The 20,691-nt window shown below is 42.4% G+C and overlaps 1 protein-coding gene and 1 pseudogene across 1 annotated transcript in view; one reads left to right on the top strand and one right to left on the bottom strand.

Moving 5' to 3' along the window:
- Positions 1 to 266: 266 nt before the first annotated feature.
- On the top strand, positions 267 to 8,585 carry LOC106565688 (voltage-gated potassium channel KCNC1-like; annotated as a pseudogene).
- The window catches only part of LOC106565665 (sodium-dependent neutral amino acid transporter SLC6A17), a 32,780-nt gene continuing 18,648 nt past the window's right edge, over positions 6,560 to 20,691 (bottom strand). Inside the window, exons 4-12 of the mRNA XM_014133010.3 lie at positions 20,372 to 20,498; positions 16,066 to 16,247; positions 15,640 to 15,750; positions 14,796 to 15,037; positions 14,408 to 14,600; positions 13,896 to 14,088; positions 13,081 to 13,240; positions 12,240 to 12,402; positions 6,560 to 12,075 (exon numbers count right to left, since the gene is read on the bottom strand). Coding sequence (XP_013988485.1) covers positions 11,617 to 12,075; positions 12,240 to 12,402; positions 13,081 to 13,240; positions 13,896 to 14,088; positions 14,408 to 14,600; positions 14,796 to 15,037; positions 15,640 to 15,750; positions 16,066 to 16,247; positions 20,372 to 20,498 — 1,830 coding nt within the window. The 3' untranslated portion in view covers positions 6,560 to 11,616. The remainder of the gene's footprint in view (positions 12,076 to 12,239; positions 12,403 to 13,080; positions 13,241 to 13,895; positions 14,089 to 14,407; positions 14,601 to 14,795; positions 15,038 to 15,639; positions 15,751 to 16,065; positions 16,248 to 20,371; positions 20,499 to 20,691) is intronic.

Here is a 20,691-nt window from a genome sequence, read left to right as displayed (position 1 = left end):
GCCTGCCTACAGGGTGGGCTACTGATAAATAAAAGGAAGATTCATGGTTTCTTCCCAAACTGAACTACCAAAAGAGAGAGCGGATAGCCTGTCCCAATGTGTTTTTTCTTTACCATTGGGCCTAAAATACATTTTGAATCTTCTCAACATTTTTGGTGCAAACAAGGACCGTAGGCGAAACAACATTCCTGGACGTGCTATTCTCTCTCCAAGTCCTGATCTGCTCAATGTGTGTGTCCTCTCAGGGCCATACTTTGACCCACGCCATGACCTCATCGAAAACATGTCTAGGGGAAGACTGGGACGGAAAACAGGATGTCATGAAAAAGGTTGTGATCAATGTTGGTGGCATGCATCATGAAACTTACATGGGCACTCTCAAGAGCTTGTCCGGTACCCGTTCAGCTAAACTGATGGACCATGACCTCACTGACTTCTTCTTCGACAGACATCCAGGTGTTTTCTCCAATGTTTTGAATTATTACAGAACCGGCAAGCTTCACTGTCCAACAGATGTCTACGGTCCGCTTTTTGAAGAAGAGTTGGCTTTTTGGGAGGTCGACGAGGCAGCCGTGGAACCTTGTTGCTGGATAACATTCTGCCAGCATAGGGATGCCGAAGAGGCCCTTCTGATTCAAATGTGCGCCACAATGAAGAGTTTCAAGATCGATTCGATGTTGAAGACAACCCACCAAATTCTCAGAGCTGCTTCAAAAGGTGGAAACCAAAAATATGGGCTCTATTTGACAACCCATTCTTGTCTATGGTTGCCAAGGTGTGTATTATTTATTCTCTCCTAATGAAAAAAAAGCCACTTTGACCTCTTGTAGTTTTGATCCCCAATTCAAGAACAGACTATGGGAGATGCACAGTGCTACATAGGGCCATGGCTACAGGTAACACTATTCCACATCAGGTAACTGATGCAAGCAGTAGAATCAGATTTTTTTTTTAAATAGACCTTATGGAACAGCGGGGACTGGGAAAAGACACACACACAGGCACACATACACTTGATAAGATGTGCACATGCACATGTATGAAGGCAATTCTTAATCCAATTCCAACCTTGCCTTGAGGACACAGGTATGTGATGCCATAGTCAGACGCACTTCCAAGCAACCACAGAACAGGGAATCCAAAACTCCAATAGTGCAAAAACAAACAAAGGGTAATTTCGTAGGCTGTATTCCATCGATGAACAAACTCAAAGCGATCAAATTTAAACTGTAAACACAATATATAGACTAGCAGCAGCTTTCTTAGTTCAAAGACGTTGCGTAGCGGTCAGTAAACTGTAAGGTACTGCCGTACCTGAGGCCTAGTGGACCCACACTGCAAAAAAACTAAATAGTTAAAGGACAGGGGAACATGGGAAAAAAGGGGTGTGTCCAGGAAAGGCTCCATAATACTTTTAAATACCCAAGATAATCATAATAGAAAACCAAAAACATGTTAAAATGTCTATAGAAAAGACAGAAATGCCAATGGTGGAGGAGTTGCTGTTTATAATCAGAACCACATTCCTGTAAAACTTAGAGGATCTTATGCTAAATACTGTTGAAATAATATGGCTACAGGTTCATCTGCCTCACCTAAAGCCCATTCTTGTGGGAAGCCTCTATAGATCACCAAGTGATAACAGTCAGTATCTGGATAATATGTGTGCAATGCTTGATAGTGTATGTGATATCAACAGTATAACTGATTGAGTATAACTGATCAAATTATGAAAGACAAGCATTGCAATTTTGAATTCCGTAAAGCAAATGTGGAAGAGTTGAAAAAATTATTGTTGTCTATCAACAATGACAAGACACCAGCGTCTGACAACTTGGATGGAAAATTACTGAGGATAATAGCGGACAATATTGCCACTCATATTTGTCATATTTTCAATCTAAGCCTACTAGAAAGTGTGTGTCCTCAGGCCTGGAGGTCATTCCCCTATCTAAGAAAAAAAAGCCCCCTTTACTGACTCAAATAGCTGACCAATCAGCCTGTTACCAACCCTTAGTAAACTTTTGGAAAAAACAAGCACAGCACTTACACAAATGACAAATTATTGGCTGAGAGAAATTGATCATAAAAAGATTGTGGGAGCTGTTCTGTTAGACCAGTGCGGCTTTTGACATTATCGATCATACTCTGCTGCTGGAAAAACAGATTTGTTATGGCTTTACACCCCCTGCTATATTGTGGATAAAGAGTTACCTGTCTAACAGAACACAGAGGGTGTTCTTCAATGGAAGCCTCTCCAACATAATGGTATCTGCTATCTAGTCCCCCCCTTTAATCTTTACTAATGACAGGCCACTGGCTTTGAGTAAAGCCAGTGTGTCTATGTATGCGGATGACTCAACACTATACACGTCAGCTACTACAGCAACTGAAATGACTGCAACACTTAACAAAGAGCTGCAGTTAGTTCAGAATGGGTGGCAAGGAATACGTTAGTCCTAAATATTTCAAAAACTGAAAGTATTGTATTTGGGACAAATCAGTCACTAATCCCTGAACCTCAACTAAATCTTGTAATAAATAATGTGGAAATTGAGCAAGTTGAGGTGACTAAACTGCTTGGAGTAACTCTGGATTGTAAACTGTCATGGTCAAAACATATTGATACAACAGTAGCTAAGATGGGGAGAAGTCTGTCCATAATAAAGCGTTGCTCTGCCTTCTTAACAACACTATCAACAAGGCATGTCCTACAGGCCCTAGTTTTTTTCGCACCTGGACTACTGTTCAGTCGTGGTCAGCTGTCACAAAGAGGGACCTCGGAAAATTACAATTGGCTCAGAACGGGTCAGCACGGCTGGTCCCTAAATGTACACGGAGAGCTAACATTAATATTGTAAATCTCATGTAAATCTCTCATGGCTCAAAGTGGAGGAGAGATTGACTTCATCACTACTTGTTTTTATAAGAAGTGTTGAGAAGCTCAATGCACAGAGGTGTCTTTTTAAACTACTAGCATACAGCTCGGACACCTATGCATTCCCCACAAGACATGTCACCAGAGGTCTCTTCACAATCCCCAAGTCAAGAACAGGCTAAGGGAGGCGCATAGTACTACATAGAACCATGAGTACAGGGAACTCTATTTCACATCAGGTAACTGATGCAAGCAGTAGAATCACATTTTTTCTTTAAAGATAACAATACACCTTGTGGAACAGAAGGGACTGTGAAGAGACACACAGACACGTACTATACATTTTGTATTGTAGATATGTTGTGGTATAAAAATGTTAGATGATGTACTGTTTTATCTTTTGTTTTATGTGTGATATAAGTGCCTTATGTCACGGTCGTCGTTGGTTAAGGAGGACCAAAATGCCGCAGGTATGTGTATGCTCATCTTGACTTTTAATAAATTCCAAAATGAACACCAAAATAACAAAAAGAGAACGATCAACAAACAGTCTGGCAAGGCACAAGGCTAAACACAGAACAATCTCCCACAAATACACAGACAAACACACCCAACTAATATAGGACTTCCAATCAAAGGCAACACCACACAGCTGCCTTCAATTGGAAGTCCACCCCAATTAACCAAACATAGACATACAACCAGCTAGATCAACATAGAAATACGTAAACAAGGAACAGTGCCCAAAAACCCCGGAATACTTAAATCAAATGCCCTTTTAGAAAAAACACCACCCCGAACCACATAAACCAAATACCCTCTGCCACGTCCTGACCAAACTACAATAACAATTAATCCTTATACTGGCCAGGACGTGACACCTTAATGTGTTTGAACCCCAGGAAGAGTAGCTGCTGCATTGGGGATCCCTAATAAATACAAATAAATACAAATGCAACTCAAAATAAATGTTTATACCACATTTCATTGCTGCCTTGCAGCAACACAATTCACTTCACAAGTAATTAAAACAAATACAAATGAAATAATAATAATCGGAGACAGTGAAGGACAATAATAACAACTAGTACAAAAGTAGTTGTATGAACCAACATTTTAAAGTAAGGAAAAGCAAGGCTAAAGGGTGCATCTCAAGTTTTCTTTAAAAAATATCCAATGTTTCTGCTACCCTCAGATTATCCAGTAGGCTGTTCCATTGGCTGAGAGGGTAATAACTAAAAGCAGCCTCACCAGAAGTGATGCCTCAGGGTGAATATCAGTTCTATTTTCTTGATTCCTTACATCCTCTTTCCTTGCCTCCTTAAAACATTGCAGGAGAGGTTCACAGGGGACAAACCTCAGATATTCTGCTCCAATACACTTTGAGAAGGAAATCAGGAGAGAGGATGTGAGGAATCAAGAAAATACAATTGAGATTCACCCTCAGAGTCCCTTAAAAAGTTCATTCATGTAACTCCCATCTAGTCATGTCACCCAAATGGAAGGTAACGTGGCTCCATATGAAACAGCAGCCATGGGATTGAGTCAGTTTAGGAGGCAACACACAAGCCTAACAATCTCACTGATCAACAGCCTTTTTGATACCATTGTGTCCAACACATAAATCAAACCTAGAAATGAATAAATCAGACTTTCAACCTGGTTTATTATGTGTTGTTTGTGTCTTTAATCATTATGACATGATCCACTCAAAGTCAGATGAATCCCCTTGTCCTTTGCAGGTCATTGCGTTTGTTTCCCTCTTCTTCATCCTCCTCTCCATCACAGCTTTCTGTCTGGAGACACATGAGAGCTTTCACATGATAGACAACCGCACACAGCTGGAAATGGAGGGGAACCACACCGAAGAGGTGAAGTTCTATAAGATAGTGACTGAACCTGTTCTCACCTTGGTGGAGGGCGTCTGTGTGGTGTGCTTCATCTTTGAGTTCCTGGTCCGTTTCACCTGCTGTCCCAACATGCTGGTGTTTGTAAAGAACATACTGAACATCATTGACTTTGTAGCCATCCTGCCCTTCTTCCTGGAGGTGGGGCTTAGCGGTAATGCCCTGGGCTTCCTGCGTGTGCTGCGCTTTGTGACGATCCTGAGGGTCTTTAAGCTGACGCGCCACATGGTGGGCATACGTGTGATAGTCTACACACTAAAGGCCAGCGTTCAAGAGTTCTGCCTCCTTGCTGTCTCCCTCACTATTGGTATATTTGTCTTCAGCACCCTGGAATACTACACAAAGTGAGTACATGGTGACCCTGAAGACCCAACTTCGAATGCACACACTCCTTTTAATTACATCCCCATCAGCTTCTGGTGGGCTGTGGTGACCATGACAACCCTGGCCTATGTTTACAGACAGATTATTTCACTTATAATTCACTATATCACAATTCAAGTAGGTCAGAAGTTTACATACACTGAGTTGACTGTGCCTTTAAACAGCTTGGAAAATTCCTAGAAAATTATGTCATGGCTTTAGAAGGTTCTGATAGGCTAATTGACATCATTTGAGTCAATTGGAGGTGTACCTGCGGATGTATTTCAAGATCTACCTTCAAACTCAGTGCCTCTTTGCTTGACATCATGTGAAAATCAAAAGAAATCAGCCAAGACCTCAGAAAAAAAGATTGTAGACCTCCACAAGTCTGGTTCATCCTTGGGAGCAATTTCCAAACGCCTGAAGGTACCACGTTCATCTGTACGAACAATAGTACGCAAGTATAAGCACCATGGGACCACACAGCCATCAAGAAGCCACTGCTCCAAAACCCGCCATAAAAAAGCCAGACTACGGTTTACAACAAAGATCGTACTTTTTGGAAAAATGTCCTCTGGTCTGATGAAACAACAATAGAACTGTTTGGCCATAATGACCATCGTTATGTTTGTAGGAAAAAGGGGGAGGCTTGCAAGCCGAATAACACCATCCCAACCATGAAGCATGGGGGTGGCAAAATCATGTTGTGGGGGTGCTTTGCTGCAGGAGGGACTGGTGCACTTCACAAAATAGATGGCATCATGAGGAAATAAAATTATGTGGATATCTTGAAGCAACATCTCAAGACATCAGTCAGGAAGTTAAAGCTTGGTCGCAAATGGGTCTTCCAAATGGACAATGACCCCAAGCATACTTCCAAAGTTGTGGCAAAATGGCTTAAGGACAACAAAGCCAAGGTATTGGAGTAGCCATCACAAAGCCTTGACCTCAATCCCATTGAAAATTTGTGGGCAGAACTGAAAAAGCATGTGCGAGCAAGGAGGCCTACAAACCTGACTCAGTTACACCAGCTTTGTCGGGAATGGGCCAAAATTCACCCAACTTATTGTGGGAAGCTTGTGGAAGGCTACACGAAACGTTTGACCCAAGTTAAACAATTTAAAGGCAATGCTACCAAATACTAATTGAGTGTATGTAAACTTCTGACCCATTGGGAATGTGATGAAAGAAATGAAAGCTGAAATAAATAATTCTCTCTACCATTATTCTGACATTTCACATTATTAAAATAAAGTGGTGATCCTAACTGACCTAAGACAGAGATTTTTTACTAGGGTTAAATGTCAGGAATTGTGAAAAACTGAGTTTAAATGTATTTGGCTAAGGTGTATGCAAACTTCCGACTTCAACTGTATATCTTGTCCTAAAAGTTCCACACAAATCACTCCCAGGTTGTTTATTCTTTATTGATATGTGCAGCTATATCCACAAATCATTATTACTCTTTTCACATGTAGCTTCAGTACTGTACAATCATCATGACTGAAGAGAGAGTGCTTGGTAAGGCCCTGCACCCACTTATTATCAGAAGAAAACTACACTAACACAGATTCACACACACAAATACACATATCCACACACTCATATATTATGTTGAGATTCACTATAACACTTTAGCTACAAAGGGGCAGTTTCTAACCACTATTCATTTTCCCTATAGAGGTTTTAGCCTCCCATCCCGTAGCTCCAGCAGTATAATATATATAATAAGATATTGCTTTAACACAGACTGTACCCAGGCTAGGGCAAACATTGAGCGTACCAATATGCAGACAAAACAAAAACAAAACAATACTTATTTTAGATTTTAAGTGAAAAAGTGCTTTCATATTCACATTCAATAGAATTTTCTTCCACATGACCTGTTAAAACAGTTCTGCAGTGTTAAGACATTTAAATATTTCACAAGTTCTTTTCTATCTTTCTAATAATTTGATTGTTATTGGTTGTAGAATCCTACAGACACTAATATTTACAGAGTTTTAAAGTGAGGGATTTCGACATGGTACAATAACAAGAGCGACTGGCTCCAGGCCAATGACTAAAACAAAGCTTGACTAGAACTTAAACCAAAGACTGGTGGGATAGTGCAGTAACCTACTGTATGGAGATGCTTATCCATGTGTTCTTATCTGGAGGGCTACACCTCTCTATAAGCAGCTGAGAGAGGAACACATGAGAACCAGAGCTCGCCAGAGTTCGACAATATACCATCACAAAGTCTACATTGGGATCCCACAAGGTAAACATACTGTACTCCCCCCCAAACCATCTTCCCACTCCTTTTACACTCCCATAATCACAGATAAGGTACACCAGCTACAAAATAGAGAAATATTCAAATATACAATGAAATGTACACCAACATGTACACCAACATACACAGAATATTATATAGCAATATAAATATAGTCAATTTAATCATCAACACCATGGCTTTGAACATCGTGCTAAAAAAATAAATAAAGGAATCCTCTTAAAAAAATAAAGTTAGCTAAAATGGAATCAGTTTGTAAACCAATTGAGAAGAGTGACAGGCCAAGTATAGTTTTATGAAATTGGGCTATGTTGTGGGGAGAATGTGCTTCCTTATTTAGCCTGTACTTTTGAGTTATGTCAACGGCATGTTTAAAATCTTTGCTGAGTGTGTAATGAAGGTAAGTAAATGCTTACGGGAAAAGGTCTCGGCAGACTAAACTAACACTGTGTGATTGGATGAGTTCTCTATCTGGCTTGATTACTTCACTTCTATAAGAGGGTTGAAATAGTCAAATGAAAATTGCTCTTGGTTTAAATTCAGACATGATTAAAGCAGGAAGCACTGCCGTTCTATTTATGAGTATCAATAAATAGAGATTTGAGGACCAACCATTAGAAGGTTTATATTCCTCAGTAAAATTGAGACTGCCTTACAATCCGACTTTGATCTGATTTGGTCCAATAGTGATTGCCACATTGTTTGGTCCATTAATGTAGAACATAAGAGAAGGTGAAGTGGTGAGTTTTATTTGTGCTTAAAGGGATCAATTCATGCTGCTTTTTTATTTGTACTGTACATTCAGCTCCAGTTATATTGGTCTGCCATGACCATAGTTTGTGCCTTAATCATCACATTGGCTGTAGTACAATCCTATTTGTGCCCATACAACTCTATTTGTGCATTCATATTTGTGCCCATTCAAGTTTGTGCCTACATACTACAATCTTTCTTGTGTTGATTAATTATTTAAAATGATTTGTTATGTCAATCTATTTGTGAAATTGTGCCTTTTATGTGCTTGGTAGTAATTTAAACGGAATCATAATATGAGATCGTCAAAAAAGTTTTGTGTCTGTCAGGGAATCATTTTGTAGCTTCATCTCTACCATTTGTAATTCTGACTGAACTATTCTTCTTTCAGCTTCTACATCAATAGCAGCACATTATACAGTGCATTTCTGCCTGTATTCCTCCTCTGAAATTGATGGTGATCCGTTAATTAATTTCTATGGTGTATGTACAGGATGTATAGTTGTGGCCAAAAGTTTTGAGAATGACACAAATATACATTTTTCACAAAGTTTTCTGCCCCAGTTTGTATGGTGGCAATTTGCATATACTCCAGAATGTTATGAAGAGTGATCAGATGAATTGCAATTAATTGCAAAGTCCCTCTTTGCCATGCAAATGAACTGAATCCCCCAAAAACATTTCCACTGCATTTCAGCCCTGCCACAAAAGGACCAGCTGACATCATGTCAGTGATTCTCTCGTTAACACAGGTGTGAGTGTTGACGAGGACAAGGCTGGAGATCACTCTGTCATGCTGATTGAGTTTGAATAACAGACTGGAAGCTTCAAAAGGAGAGTGGTGCTTGGAATCATTGTTCTTCCTCTGTAAAACATGGTTACCTGGAAGGAAACACGTGCCGTCATCATTGCTTTGCACAAAAAGGGCTTCACAGGCAAGGATATTGCTGCCAGTAAGATTGCACCTAAATCAACCATTTATCGGATCATCAAGAACTTCAAGGAGAGCGGTTCAATTGTTGTGAAGAAGGCTTCAGGGCGCCCAAGAAAGTCCAGCAAGCGCCAGGACCGTCTCCTAAAGTTGATTCAGCTGCGGGATCGGGGCACCATCAGTACAGAGCTTGCTCAGGAATGGCAGCAGGCAGGTGTGAGTGCATCTGCACGCACAGTGAGGCGAAGACTTTTGGAGGATGGCCTGGTGTCAAGAAGGGCAGCAAAGAAGCCACTTCTCTCCAGGAAAAACATCAGGGACAGACTGATATTCTGTAAAAGGTACAGGGATTGGACTGCTGAGGACTGGGGTAAAGTCATTTCCTCTGATGAATCCCCTTTCCGATTGTTTGGGGCATCCGGAAAAAAGCTTGTCCGGAGAAGACAAGGTGAGCGCTACCATCAGTCCTGTGTCATGCCAACAGTAAAGCATCCTGAGACCATTCATGTGTGGGGTTGCTTCTCAGCCAAGGGAGTGGGCTCACTCACAATTTTGCCTAAGAACACAGCCATGAATAAAGAATGGTACCAACACTTCCTCTGAGAGCATCTTCTCCCAACCATCCAGGAACAGTTTGGTGACGAACAATGCCTTTTCCAGCATGATGGAGCACCTTGCCATAAGGCAAAAGTGATAACTAAGTGGCTCAGGGAACAAAACATCGATATTTTGGGTCCATGGCCAGGAAACTCCCCAGACCTTAATCCCATTGAGAACTTGTGGTCAATCCTCAAGAGGCGGGTGGACAAACAAAAACCCACGAATTCTGACAAACGCCAAGCATTGATTATGCAAGAATGGGCTGCCATCAGTCAGGATGTGGCCCAGAAGTTAATTGACAGCATGCCAGGGCGGATTGCAGAGGTCTTGAAAAATAAGGGTCAACAATGCAAATATTCACTCTTTGCATCAACTTCATGTAATTGTCAATAAAAGCCTTTGACACGTATGAAATGCTTGTAATTATACTTCAGTATTCCATAGTAACATCTGACAAAAATATCTAAAGACACTGAAGCAGCAAACTTTGTGGAAATTAATATTTGTGCCATTCTCAAAACTTTTGGCTACGACTGTAGTCGACGGTCTGTCCTTAATATAATATCTAGTTTTCACTCTTTGGTGGAGGTACTGAAGTTTCTAATACACCAGCTATGCGTAGCCTGAAGTAACATTATATAACTCCTACACATTGAACTGGGCCTTTATTACCCCCCCGTCAACTGTAAATGTACAGCCCCACCCCCCAACCCGAAACTAGCAAATAGACAATGAAGACAGTGGCTTTACAAAGCCCTGAAGCAGGTATTGCATTGAAGCGAAATGAGGTGTGTCAAGAGCAGTGGTTCACTCAAGTGCTTCAGTGGCTCACTAAATTACAAGGAAATGTTCCACATAAAATAAAGGAAAAGCATTACCACACTCTATGGCTATAATATGGTATAGAGGACTGACATGAAGAACTGCAATGCTTAAAAGGCTTCAAACCGGCAACAAACATATATAGCTACTCACATTCAGTTGTCACTTAATGGCAATGTAAATATGAGGTTCCTCTACATTCCCCTGACCTCTGTCTACAATAAGCATGAAAAGCAGACCATATAACACTCCCTAGGGGCCAAATATTATGCAAATGTTAACCTGTTATGAGGTTATTAGGTTACTGTCAATCTCGTACTTTATAGTGTCATTATTATTACCTATCAATATGTGTGAGGGGGAAAAAAATATATTATTTTCTTGGGTCCATCTCTATTGAGCCTCTTCTCCTATCACTCTAAAAACATCTAGACCAGGGGTCCCCAATTACATTCAGCCGTGGGTCGATTTTTCCTTGAGCGGATGGTCGGGGAGCCGGAACATAGTTAGAAATAATTTCTACACTGCAAATTGACTGTAAGAATCCCAAACAGATATAGTATTTGACAAAAACAGAATCATTTCAAACCTTGATTACATTGGGATACGATCACATATGCCTCTATTTATCCGTGGGAATACTTAGGAACATATTTCTTTAAGCTGATTTCCTGATGATTTTATGTGCAACAATGAACATTTTTGTTTATAAAAATTGGGGGGGGCAAAATGAAATCACCCGCAGGCCACCTATTGGGGAGCCCTGATCTAGACCAAAACATACTGCATGTCCAGCATTGCATACACTCCAGTAGGGATTGATACATACCACTGCAACATCTCAGACACCTGAACATGTAGTTCCTTGTCCAAGCAGAGGCCTGTGTGGCAGCCACCTCTGCTGCAGTAAACTCTAACCTCTGGGGCTGGGAAGGAAGGGAGAGGGGGAGAGGGGTGTCCTGCGATAAGGGTCACTCAGTGGGTGAGGGTGGTGGTTGTGGAGTTTTGGGAAGCGCTGCAGCACCCCCTGGTGGTGAGACTCTGTAGGGTTGGGAGGGTGAGATGGCCTGGGAGGGAGAGATCGTTAAGGATCTAGGGTCAGGCTAGGGGAGGGACATGAAGAAGATGGACAGTGATCATGAATCGGACTCAGTGGTGGTGGGGGTGATAGGGGTGGTGGGGGTTGTGGGCTGATGGCGTTCTGGTAGCTTGTCCCGTAGCAGCTGTTGGGGGACAGGGAGTTAGGGTTTTCCAGGGGGTTGGTGCCCGGGGGGCCAAGGTAGGCTCGGGATGGGGGCTTAGGCGAGGGCGTCTCTCCTGGGTTTTTCCCCAGGATGAAGCGCGCCTCGTCCACCTCTTCCAGGTTGGAGATGTCCTTCATCATGCTCTTGCGATAGGAGACGGACAGCTTGTTGGAGCCGTCGGACATCAGGTTGAAATAGCGGGCGATGAAGACGATGGGGAGAGGAAGCATGGCCACCACAATGAGGGAGAAGCACATGGCCAATGCCCAGGGAGGGTAGCTCTGGAAACGCTCCTGAGCCTAAAGAGAGAGAAACAAAGTTACGAAGGGAAATAAAGTGAAAAATAAATACTTCTGGTGCTGACTGCAAACTCTGTAACAAGGCTAATACACAAAATGTCAATAAGTGTCAATACAAAGTGTCTATATGAAACTTTGCACTGTTTGCCAACAGGTTGACTGACCAGTTCTTCTACCCATGCACTGTACCCTGGCGGGCTGATGGCCATCTCGATAACGGTAGCTGTGATGAGAACGATGAGACAACAAGGAGAGACGTACTTCCACATGTAGAAATAGAAGGCGTGGGGCCGGAAACCCAACATGTCCTCCAGGTCTTGCATAAACCTGACACACACACACACACACACACACACACACACACACACACACACACACACACACACACACACACCACACACACACACACACACACACCACACACACACACACACACACACAGGTGGGTTTAACATAGATCCAGCCAACTCCATTGAGTTAGGTTAGAGGGTCTACACCAGAAGTTAATGGTTATCTGTAGAGGGAAAGTATATAGTGTGTGCAATTAAGCTTGGAATGTGCTGAGTGCAGGGAAAGCGATCACATGTGGCAGGCATTGATAAGGGGAAAGAGCCATGGATTAGTAATGAAGGGGGGTCAAGATCAGGTCAGGTCACGTTAAGGGAGAAATAAAAGTTTATGCCCGTATCACTTAGTGTCCAGTAAAGATACTAAGTTTATACAGATGTGTAGGAGGAGACTCAGGAGGAAGGGTTAAATATCAGTGGTTGTGTGAAAAGGTTTTTGTCTAATGCAGCTGTATTGATCCTCTGGGAAGAATTAACTTGGTTTAAGCTATCGAAGTGTCCGTAGAGTTTTTTACTCTGAGAATTAGAACACTTGACTCTTTCTCAATCCTTTCTTAATCTTATCCTTCCTCATATTCAACTTTCCTCTTAATACATATGAAAAACACACAGCTACTTCTGACACTATAGGGCTCTCTGAGGAGACACCATACTTTACCTCTTGGTGCCGTAGATCCAGGCCACTGACACATTCTCCAGGATGACCACGATAGTGAGAGGCAGACCAGCGGAGTAGTCATCAAACATGGTGACAAAGTAGTTCCCAGAGCGCTGGACGAAGAGGAGGCCACAGAAAAAGGCTATGATGCAGCAGCACACTGAAAGAAAAATATAGAGAGGGAATTGGAGCAAGATGAGGTAAAGGCATTCGTCTGAAAGTTTGCAGTGTCTTCAGCATTTTTGTGGTAGAGTTGAATAACCTTCACATTATGTAAAACCTTTGTGGATCCTTGGATGAGAAAGTCTTTATTTATTCAATCCATTGCTTTTATTGCTATTACTTTGTATTCAGCCTTAAAGGACTACAGCAAAAGTAGAAAAAACTATTCATACTTAAAAATCTTAGAATTCATGAGTCTTATGTAGTTACCCCACTACGTCTTGGTGAAAAGTGCAGAATTTGTGTTTGTAATGCAAGTTGTCGTTTATTGTCATGAATCTTGCCCTGGAGGCAGAACTAAGCGGTGTCAGCCAGCAAGACCAGCTGCACAGTCAAAATTGGCTATATCTTCAAAATTCATGAAAACAAAAATGTGCTTTTTGGTCTTAATTTAAGGTTAGGGTTAGGCATTAGCGCTAGCAGTGTTGTTAGGGTTAGGTTTAAAATCAGATTTTATGACTTTGTGGCTGTGCAAGCTAGTGTCCACTCTGTAGAGCTGCCTCCAGGCCAAGATTCATGACAATAAATGCCAACCTGCGTTTGTAACTATGATAGAGGAGAATGGGAGCACTACAGCGGTTTTTAGGGCTGACCTGTGAAGAGCTCCTTATGGACCTTGTAGGTGTCGAGGACCGGCGTGGTGATGCCTGTCATGGTGCCAATCATACTGCCTAGGCCCAGGTTGATGAGCATGAAGAAGAACATGACAGACCAGAAGGGAGAGGCTGGAAAATGAGTCATGGCCTCGGTGAAGGCAATAAAGGCCAAGCCTGTACCTTGCACAGACTGCAGAGAAAGAGGGATGGAGAGAGAGAGTGACGCAAAGGAGAGAGGGTGCAAAAGAAGACCAAGATATTGTGAGAGAGAGAGAAAGAGAGAGAGGGGGGACAGAAGAGCCAAGAAGGATATTAGTTAAGTACAGTATAAGGATGATTAGAAAATCAAATCAAAGTTTATTTGTCACTTGCTCCGAATACAACAGGTGTAGACCTTAGAGTGAAATGCTTACTTAAAAAGCCTAGTTGGTTTGGTGTTGTGGAACTGGTTCATATTTAGACCCAGTTTGGGTGAGATAGAGCTCAGAGACCAGACAGACAGACTGTACCTTGTTAAGCTCATCCTCCAGGACACAGGGGTCCAGGCTCAGCTCGGCGAAGCTGCCCTCCTTCACCGTCTTGATGACGCCGTATATCTCAGCGTAGTCTACGGTGGACAGCTGGGAGAAGTTCACATGTGGCGGAATGAGGTCATGACTCAGCACATTAGAGTTCAGGTAGCCAAGGATCTTCTCTCCATTCCTGAAGAGACCACAGGGAAACATGGTCGATAGAGCACAAGATGAAGATCACCGCAAAAATCCTGAATCTGATCACAGAGAGGGCATGATAATAAATATATGGTGTGAGCAAAGAGTAGTTTAATTCTGTATAAACAGCTTGAATTCCCTCCACCATCACTATAGACGGCTGCTAGGGAATTTGATTTGAACTCACTCTATGACACACTTCTCGTTCATGAGGTTTGCCTTGAAGCCCAGCACAGCGAACACCACCAGAGTAGCCAGGATGGAGGTGAAAAAGTTGATGAAGGAGACGAGCACGGCGTCAAAATGGCAGTTGTTGTCTATCTTGTTGTAGCTGGAGAAGGCAATAACTCCACCGAAGCCCAGGCCCAGGGCAAAGAACACCTGGGTGGCTGCCTCCCTCCACACCTGGGGCTCCAGCATCTTCTCCAGCTGGAACACACAGCAACACATTGGCTGACAAACTTGGACTCAGGGGTAGATGTAACATAATTAAAGAAAATCCGGGACACCAAAATAGTATGATATTTTACGTTTGGTATGTTATGTGTTAATTTGTGGATGTCCATCATACATTTCATATGATATGTTATGCATTACAATATGTATGGTGTGTTACAAATTCCATGTTAGCTAGGTGGCTAATTGGTTATAATCATTAGAAATGTTTATAAATTATATCGGTATAGTAGCTCTTCTTTTCCCATAAATGACAGCAAACTGCAATGGAAGCTTCTCTCTGTGTTCTAAGTACTAGACTAAATCATGAAATTACCAAGATCACTACAGTAATACTGGCTGGTTCAGGTTTAGAAAGATGGACATGTATTAACATATACATTTGGCTTATGAATGACATGATGCTAAATATCAATGCAAAACAGAAATCACAAAATGTAGTGCCTAATATTTCTTCTTAAACTGCATGTTATTCAAGTGTGTGTGTGTGTGTGTGTGTGTGTGTGTGTGTGTGTGTGTGTGTGTGTGTGTGTGTGTGTGTGTGTGTGTGTGTAACGGCCTCCTCTGAATCTCACCTTGGGAGTGAACATGTGTGCAATGCCATCGACAGCACCCTTCAACAGCAAACCTCTCACCAGGAAACAGAAGAGCACCACGTAGGGGAACAGCGAGCTGAAGTACATCACCTGACAGACCACAGGAAACTACTTAGTCACACATTCTGTACAATAACTACACTATACATGCCAGAGAAAGGTAGGAATCCAGTCCAGTAGGCTATTATTCCAGTGCAATTTTTAGTCATGTCATGTTCTTAAATCATATATCTTCCCTACACTCTTTTGACTCTCCCCCCAACACCCCCTGCCCCTCTTCCTGATGCCCTCTGCCCCTCTCCCGCCACATCCACTGTCCCTCTCCCTCTACCCATACCCCCTGCCCCTCTCCACCCACACCCCGCCCACAAACACTCCATTTCCTCCCCACAGCGCTCCCCCTACCTTCCCAGAGGACGCGATGCCTCTGATGACAGCCAGGCAGACGATGATCCAGGCCACCAGCAGAGACAGGGTCATCTTGACGTTCAGGCCGCCGCTGTCTGCGATGGTGCTGGTGGTGTTCAGGGTCTGGCGGTACCAGAAGTAGGTGGTGGCCGAGCTTTTCTCACACTCAGGCTCCACGACTGCAGAGGGGTGAGGGGGAGGGGGGTGGTCAGAGAGAGGGGAGGGAGAGAGAGAGGGAGAGGAGGGATATGAAGGGAGAGTAAATGGATAGGGGGAGTAGAAGGGAGAAAGATAGAGAAATTAAATGTGGGAGAGACTGTTTACACAGGAACCAAATCCCCTCTCCCCCCTGGATTTGTTCTCCCAGATGTACATTAGGAAAGGTAAATAAGGTCGTCCTTGTACTTGGTATGCACAGCGTGAGCCCTCATTCAAGACAATTGACATTTTTCTCTGTGCATATTTTCACCTTTTATAATTCAACCTTGGGGAAATGATACATGGATCTAAGTCTGGAGAAAGCAGTCATACAGACATATTACAGAAATATATGCATATGCACCCACACACATGCGAGAACATGCAGGCACGCATACACACAAGAAATATGCACACACACCCACACAGAGACAGATGCACTCACAGAAACTGCCAGGTCAAGTAAGTGTACCAGTCTCTATTTATGTCAGGTAGATGGCAATGTTCAGCAGAGGAAATCACGATGGCCTCCCATAATTCTATTTTTATCCTCTGTCTATGAGTGATGGCATTCCAGGTTACATGCAGTAACTCTGTCTATCTGGATCTCTCTCTCCCATCTCCCTTCTTCTTACTCCTCCACTCCTGCAAGTCACTCCAGAAGCACAGAACTGTATTCAAAGTGAACGCTAGGTCTGAACGACCTTTGTCTCTGTGTTTAGCTGATCTGACCCTGCCGATGTCAATATGAACCACAGTTTATCTGAAGTGTTTACTGCAGACATGTGACCATGGGGCCAGGTCAGAGTTGGTGCAGAGCAGTGTGGTTCTGGGGTCCCAGACACCTGCATGAATGATAGGGTCTACCTTTTTCTACAGATGTACAGTGGCAAGAAAAAAATATGTGAACCCTTTGGAATTACCTGGACTTCTGCATAAATTGGCCATAAAATTTAATTTGATCTAAGTCAAAACAATAAACAAACACAGTCTGCTTAAACTAATAACACACAAACAATTATAAATGTATGTCTTTATTGAACACACCGTATAAACATTTACAGTGTAGGATGAAAAAAGTATGTGAACACTTTAATAACTGGTTGACCCTGCTTTGGCAGCAATAAACTCAACCAAATGTTTTCTGTAGTTGCGGATCAGACCTGCACAACGGTCAAAAGGAATTTTGGACCATTCATCTTTACAAAACTGTTTCAGTTCAGCAATATTCTTGGGATGTCTGGTGTGAACTGCTCTCTTGAGGTCATGCCACAGCATCTCAATCGGGTTGAGGTCAGGACTCTGACAGGGTCACTCCAAAAGGCGTATTTTCTTCTGTTGAAGTCATTCTGTTGTTGATTTACTTCTGTGTTTTGGGTCGTTGTCCTCTTGCATCACCCAACTTCTGTTGAGCTTCAATTGGCAGACAGATAGCCAAACATTCTCCTGCAAAATGTCTTGATAAAATTGGGAATTCATTTTTCCGTCGATGATAGCAAGCTGTCCAGGACCTGAGGCAGCAAAGCAGCCCCAAACAATGATGCTCCCTCCACCATACTTTACAGTTGGGATTAGGTTTTGATGTTGGTGTGCTGTGCCTTTTTTTCTCCACACAGTGTTGTGTGTTCCTTCCAAACAACTCAACTTTAGTTTAATCTGTCCACAGAATATTTGGCCAGAAGCGCTGTGGAACATCCAGGTGCTATTTTGTAAACTTCAGACGTGCAGCAATGTTTTCTTGGCATCTTCCGTGGTGTCCTCCCATGAACATGCATCCTTGTTTAGTGTTTTACGAATCGTAGACTCGTCAACAGAGATGTTAGCATGTTCCAGAGATTTCTGTAAGTCTTTAGCTGACACTCTAGGATTCTTCTTAACCTCATTGAGCATTCTAAACTGTGCTCTTGAAGTCATCTTTGCAGAACGGCCACTACTAGGGAGAGTAGCAACAGTGCTGAACTTTCTCCATTTATAGACAATGTGTCTTACCGTGGACTGATGAACATCAAGGCTTTAAGAGATACTTTTGTAACCCTTTCCAGCTTTATGCAAGTTATCAATTCTTAATCTTAGGTCTTCTGGGATCTCTTTTGTTCGAGGCATGGTTCACATCAAGCAATGCTTCTTGTGAATAGCAAACTCCAATTTTGTGAGTGTTTTTTATAGGGCAGGGCAGCTCTAACCAATCTCGTCTCATTGATTGGACTCCAGGTTAGCTGACTCCAATTAGCTTTTAGTTAAGTCATTAGCCTAGGGGTTCAGATACTTTTTCCAACCTACACTGTGAATGTTTAAATGATGTACTGTATTCAATATAGACAATAAAAATACAATAATTTGTGTGTTATTAGTTTAAGCAGACTGTGTTTGTCTATTGTTGTGACTAAGATGAAGATCAGATCAAATGTTATGACTAATTTATGCAGAAATCCAGGTAATTTCAAAGCGTTCACATACTTTTTATTGCCACTGTAGGATCTTCATTTGAGCCAGTTTGCTACAGCAAGAAAGGAATCCTGCAGCAACAGGAAATGTGAATTATTATGTGGATTATAATTAATGGACATTTTTGTAGGGGTTGATACTTGATATTCCCTTATGAAAAATGTATGACATTTTAAAGTGAAAATTACAGACTTCAGAAGCCTGTTTAAACCTCAAATACACTACAAGTTAGTCTGCAACCGGGTGATCAAATTAAAATCCTACATCTGTATGACCATGGCAAGAGGTCACTTTCTCCACACAGAATTAAAGACAATTCTACAGACAACCTGTAATGCCACTGTGGAAAAACTCAAATACCACTGTACTGTAGTGTAGGAGTGTGGCATGGTGTAGTAAACCACCATTTGTAAAGAGTAAACCTATGGGGAATCACATACAATACTAGCATCTGTGTGTGTAGTATTGTATGATTACCAGTGCCTCCAGGATTTCGCTGGGACTTTGTGATATTTGTGGACAAAAATGCTTGATTTTGCTGCAGCAATTCTGACATTTTGCATGGCAATATGTGATGATTTTGTCCAATTTGTTTGCGAAAATGCGCTGATGAGAGAAAACGTTTATTGACGTATGGCTTGATTGAACCATATAAGATAAACTTGCGGTGATTGGTTGTAAATTGCGAGCCTTCTTTTTGTACTGCGGTGATGGGTCAGTTTTATGAAATAATATTGCAATGATTTGATTGTTTTACGAGGAAATACTGTGGTGCTTGGTCAAATTTGCAAACCTTCACATAATATGCGGGGAATGGTTTATTTTGCTAAAAGATTTGCGATCGCAGAATCACGGAATCCTGGAGGGACTAGATTAGACAGTAACATGATGACTTGCAACACCATGAAATATGCCTCTGTCTGTCAGTGTAAGAAACCTTCTGTTAGAACAGGACTATCTGACCAGCTACAGCTGCTCTCCTCCCTGCTCACTGGTGGCTGACTGTCTTCATACTGCTGAGTCATGTGAGGAGCAGAGCAGAGGAGAGGAGAGGAGAGGAGAGGAGAGGAGAGGAGAGGAGAGGAGAGGAGAGGAGAGGAGAGGAGAGGAGGAGGAGAGGAGAGGAGAGGAGGGAGAGGAGAGGAGAGGAGAGGAGGAGGAGAGGGCTGAGTGATTCTTGGAACCGCTGGGATTGTATTATCACCACCTCTAATCTAAGTCTCAATGGAATTTAATCTGGATTATGTCCATCTGAGTCATGAAGGATCCTCGTAAGTAAGCTAACACCATCAGCTGATCTAGTTAGATGTGTGATTCAGTGCCGTCCTGGCCAAAACTGGATTGAACTGGAAGATTGAATTACAAAACACAAATGTGTGTTTGGATTGTTCTACAGGGTAAAATGAGTGTGTATATCAAGATGGAAATTAGTCATATCTGATTAATGAAATACAGGCCTTATTAAAAAAAGGAGAGAGGTTTAATTCAATATTCATTGAATCCTTTCTAGTTTGTGAGACAAACTGTGGCAAACCACATTGGTCATGGTCACCCAGCTGCTTGGGCTTGATCAAACAGTTCAGAGGAGTTCTATGACTCCATTCTCTTTGCCCTCTGCATCTCTCCTCCGTCCCGCTGTTCAGTTCTGGCATCCACTCACTGGCTAATGATCCATTCCTCCTGATAGGGCATTCGGCCCATGGCAGTGGGTACTGGAAGGACTGGAAGAAGTAGAAGATGCTCCAGCCGATGATGACGTTGTAGTAAAGCCCCACAAAGCCACACACCTGGAATGTAGGAGAAGCAGAGTCTGTTAGAGTAAGAAAGTCCAATGGAACTCACACTTATCCCTGAGGTGCTCCTCTGCACGAGTCCCTGTCACTGCTGGTTGATGCCACTCTTTCAGTCAAATGGCAAGTGCATGTGTGAATATCGATATATACACTACTGTACCGTGAGAGGCAATTTCAATATATTTCT

The sequence above is a fragment of the Salmo salar genome, chromosome 12, assembly GCF_965601325.2.
Source record: "Salmo salar chromosome 12, fSalSal1, whole genome shotgun sequence".
In the NCBI taxonomy this organism is placed as follows: Eukaryota; Metazoa; Chordata; class Actinopteri; order Salmoniformes; family Salmonidae; genus Salmo; species Salmo salar.
The sequence above is the reverse complement of the archived record's forward strand: the minus strand, read 5'-3'. Positions and strand labels throughout refer to the sequence as shown.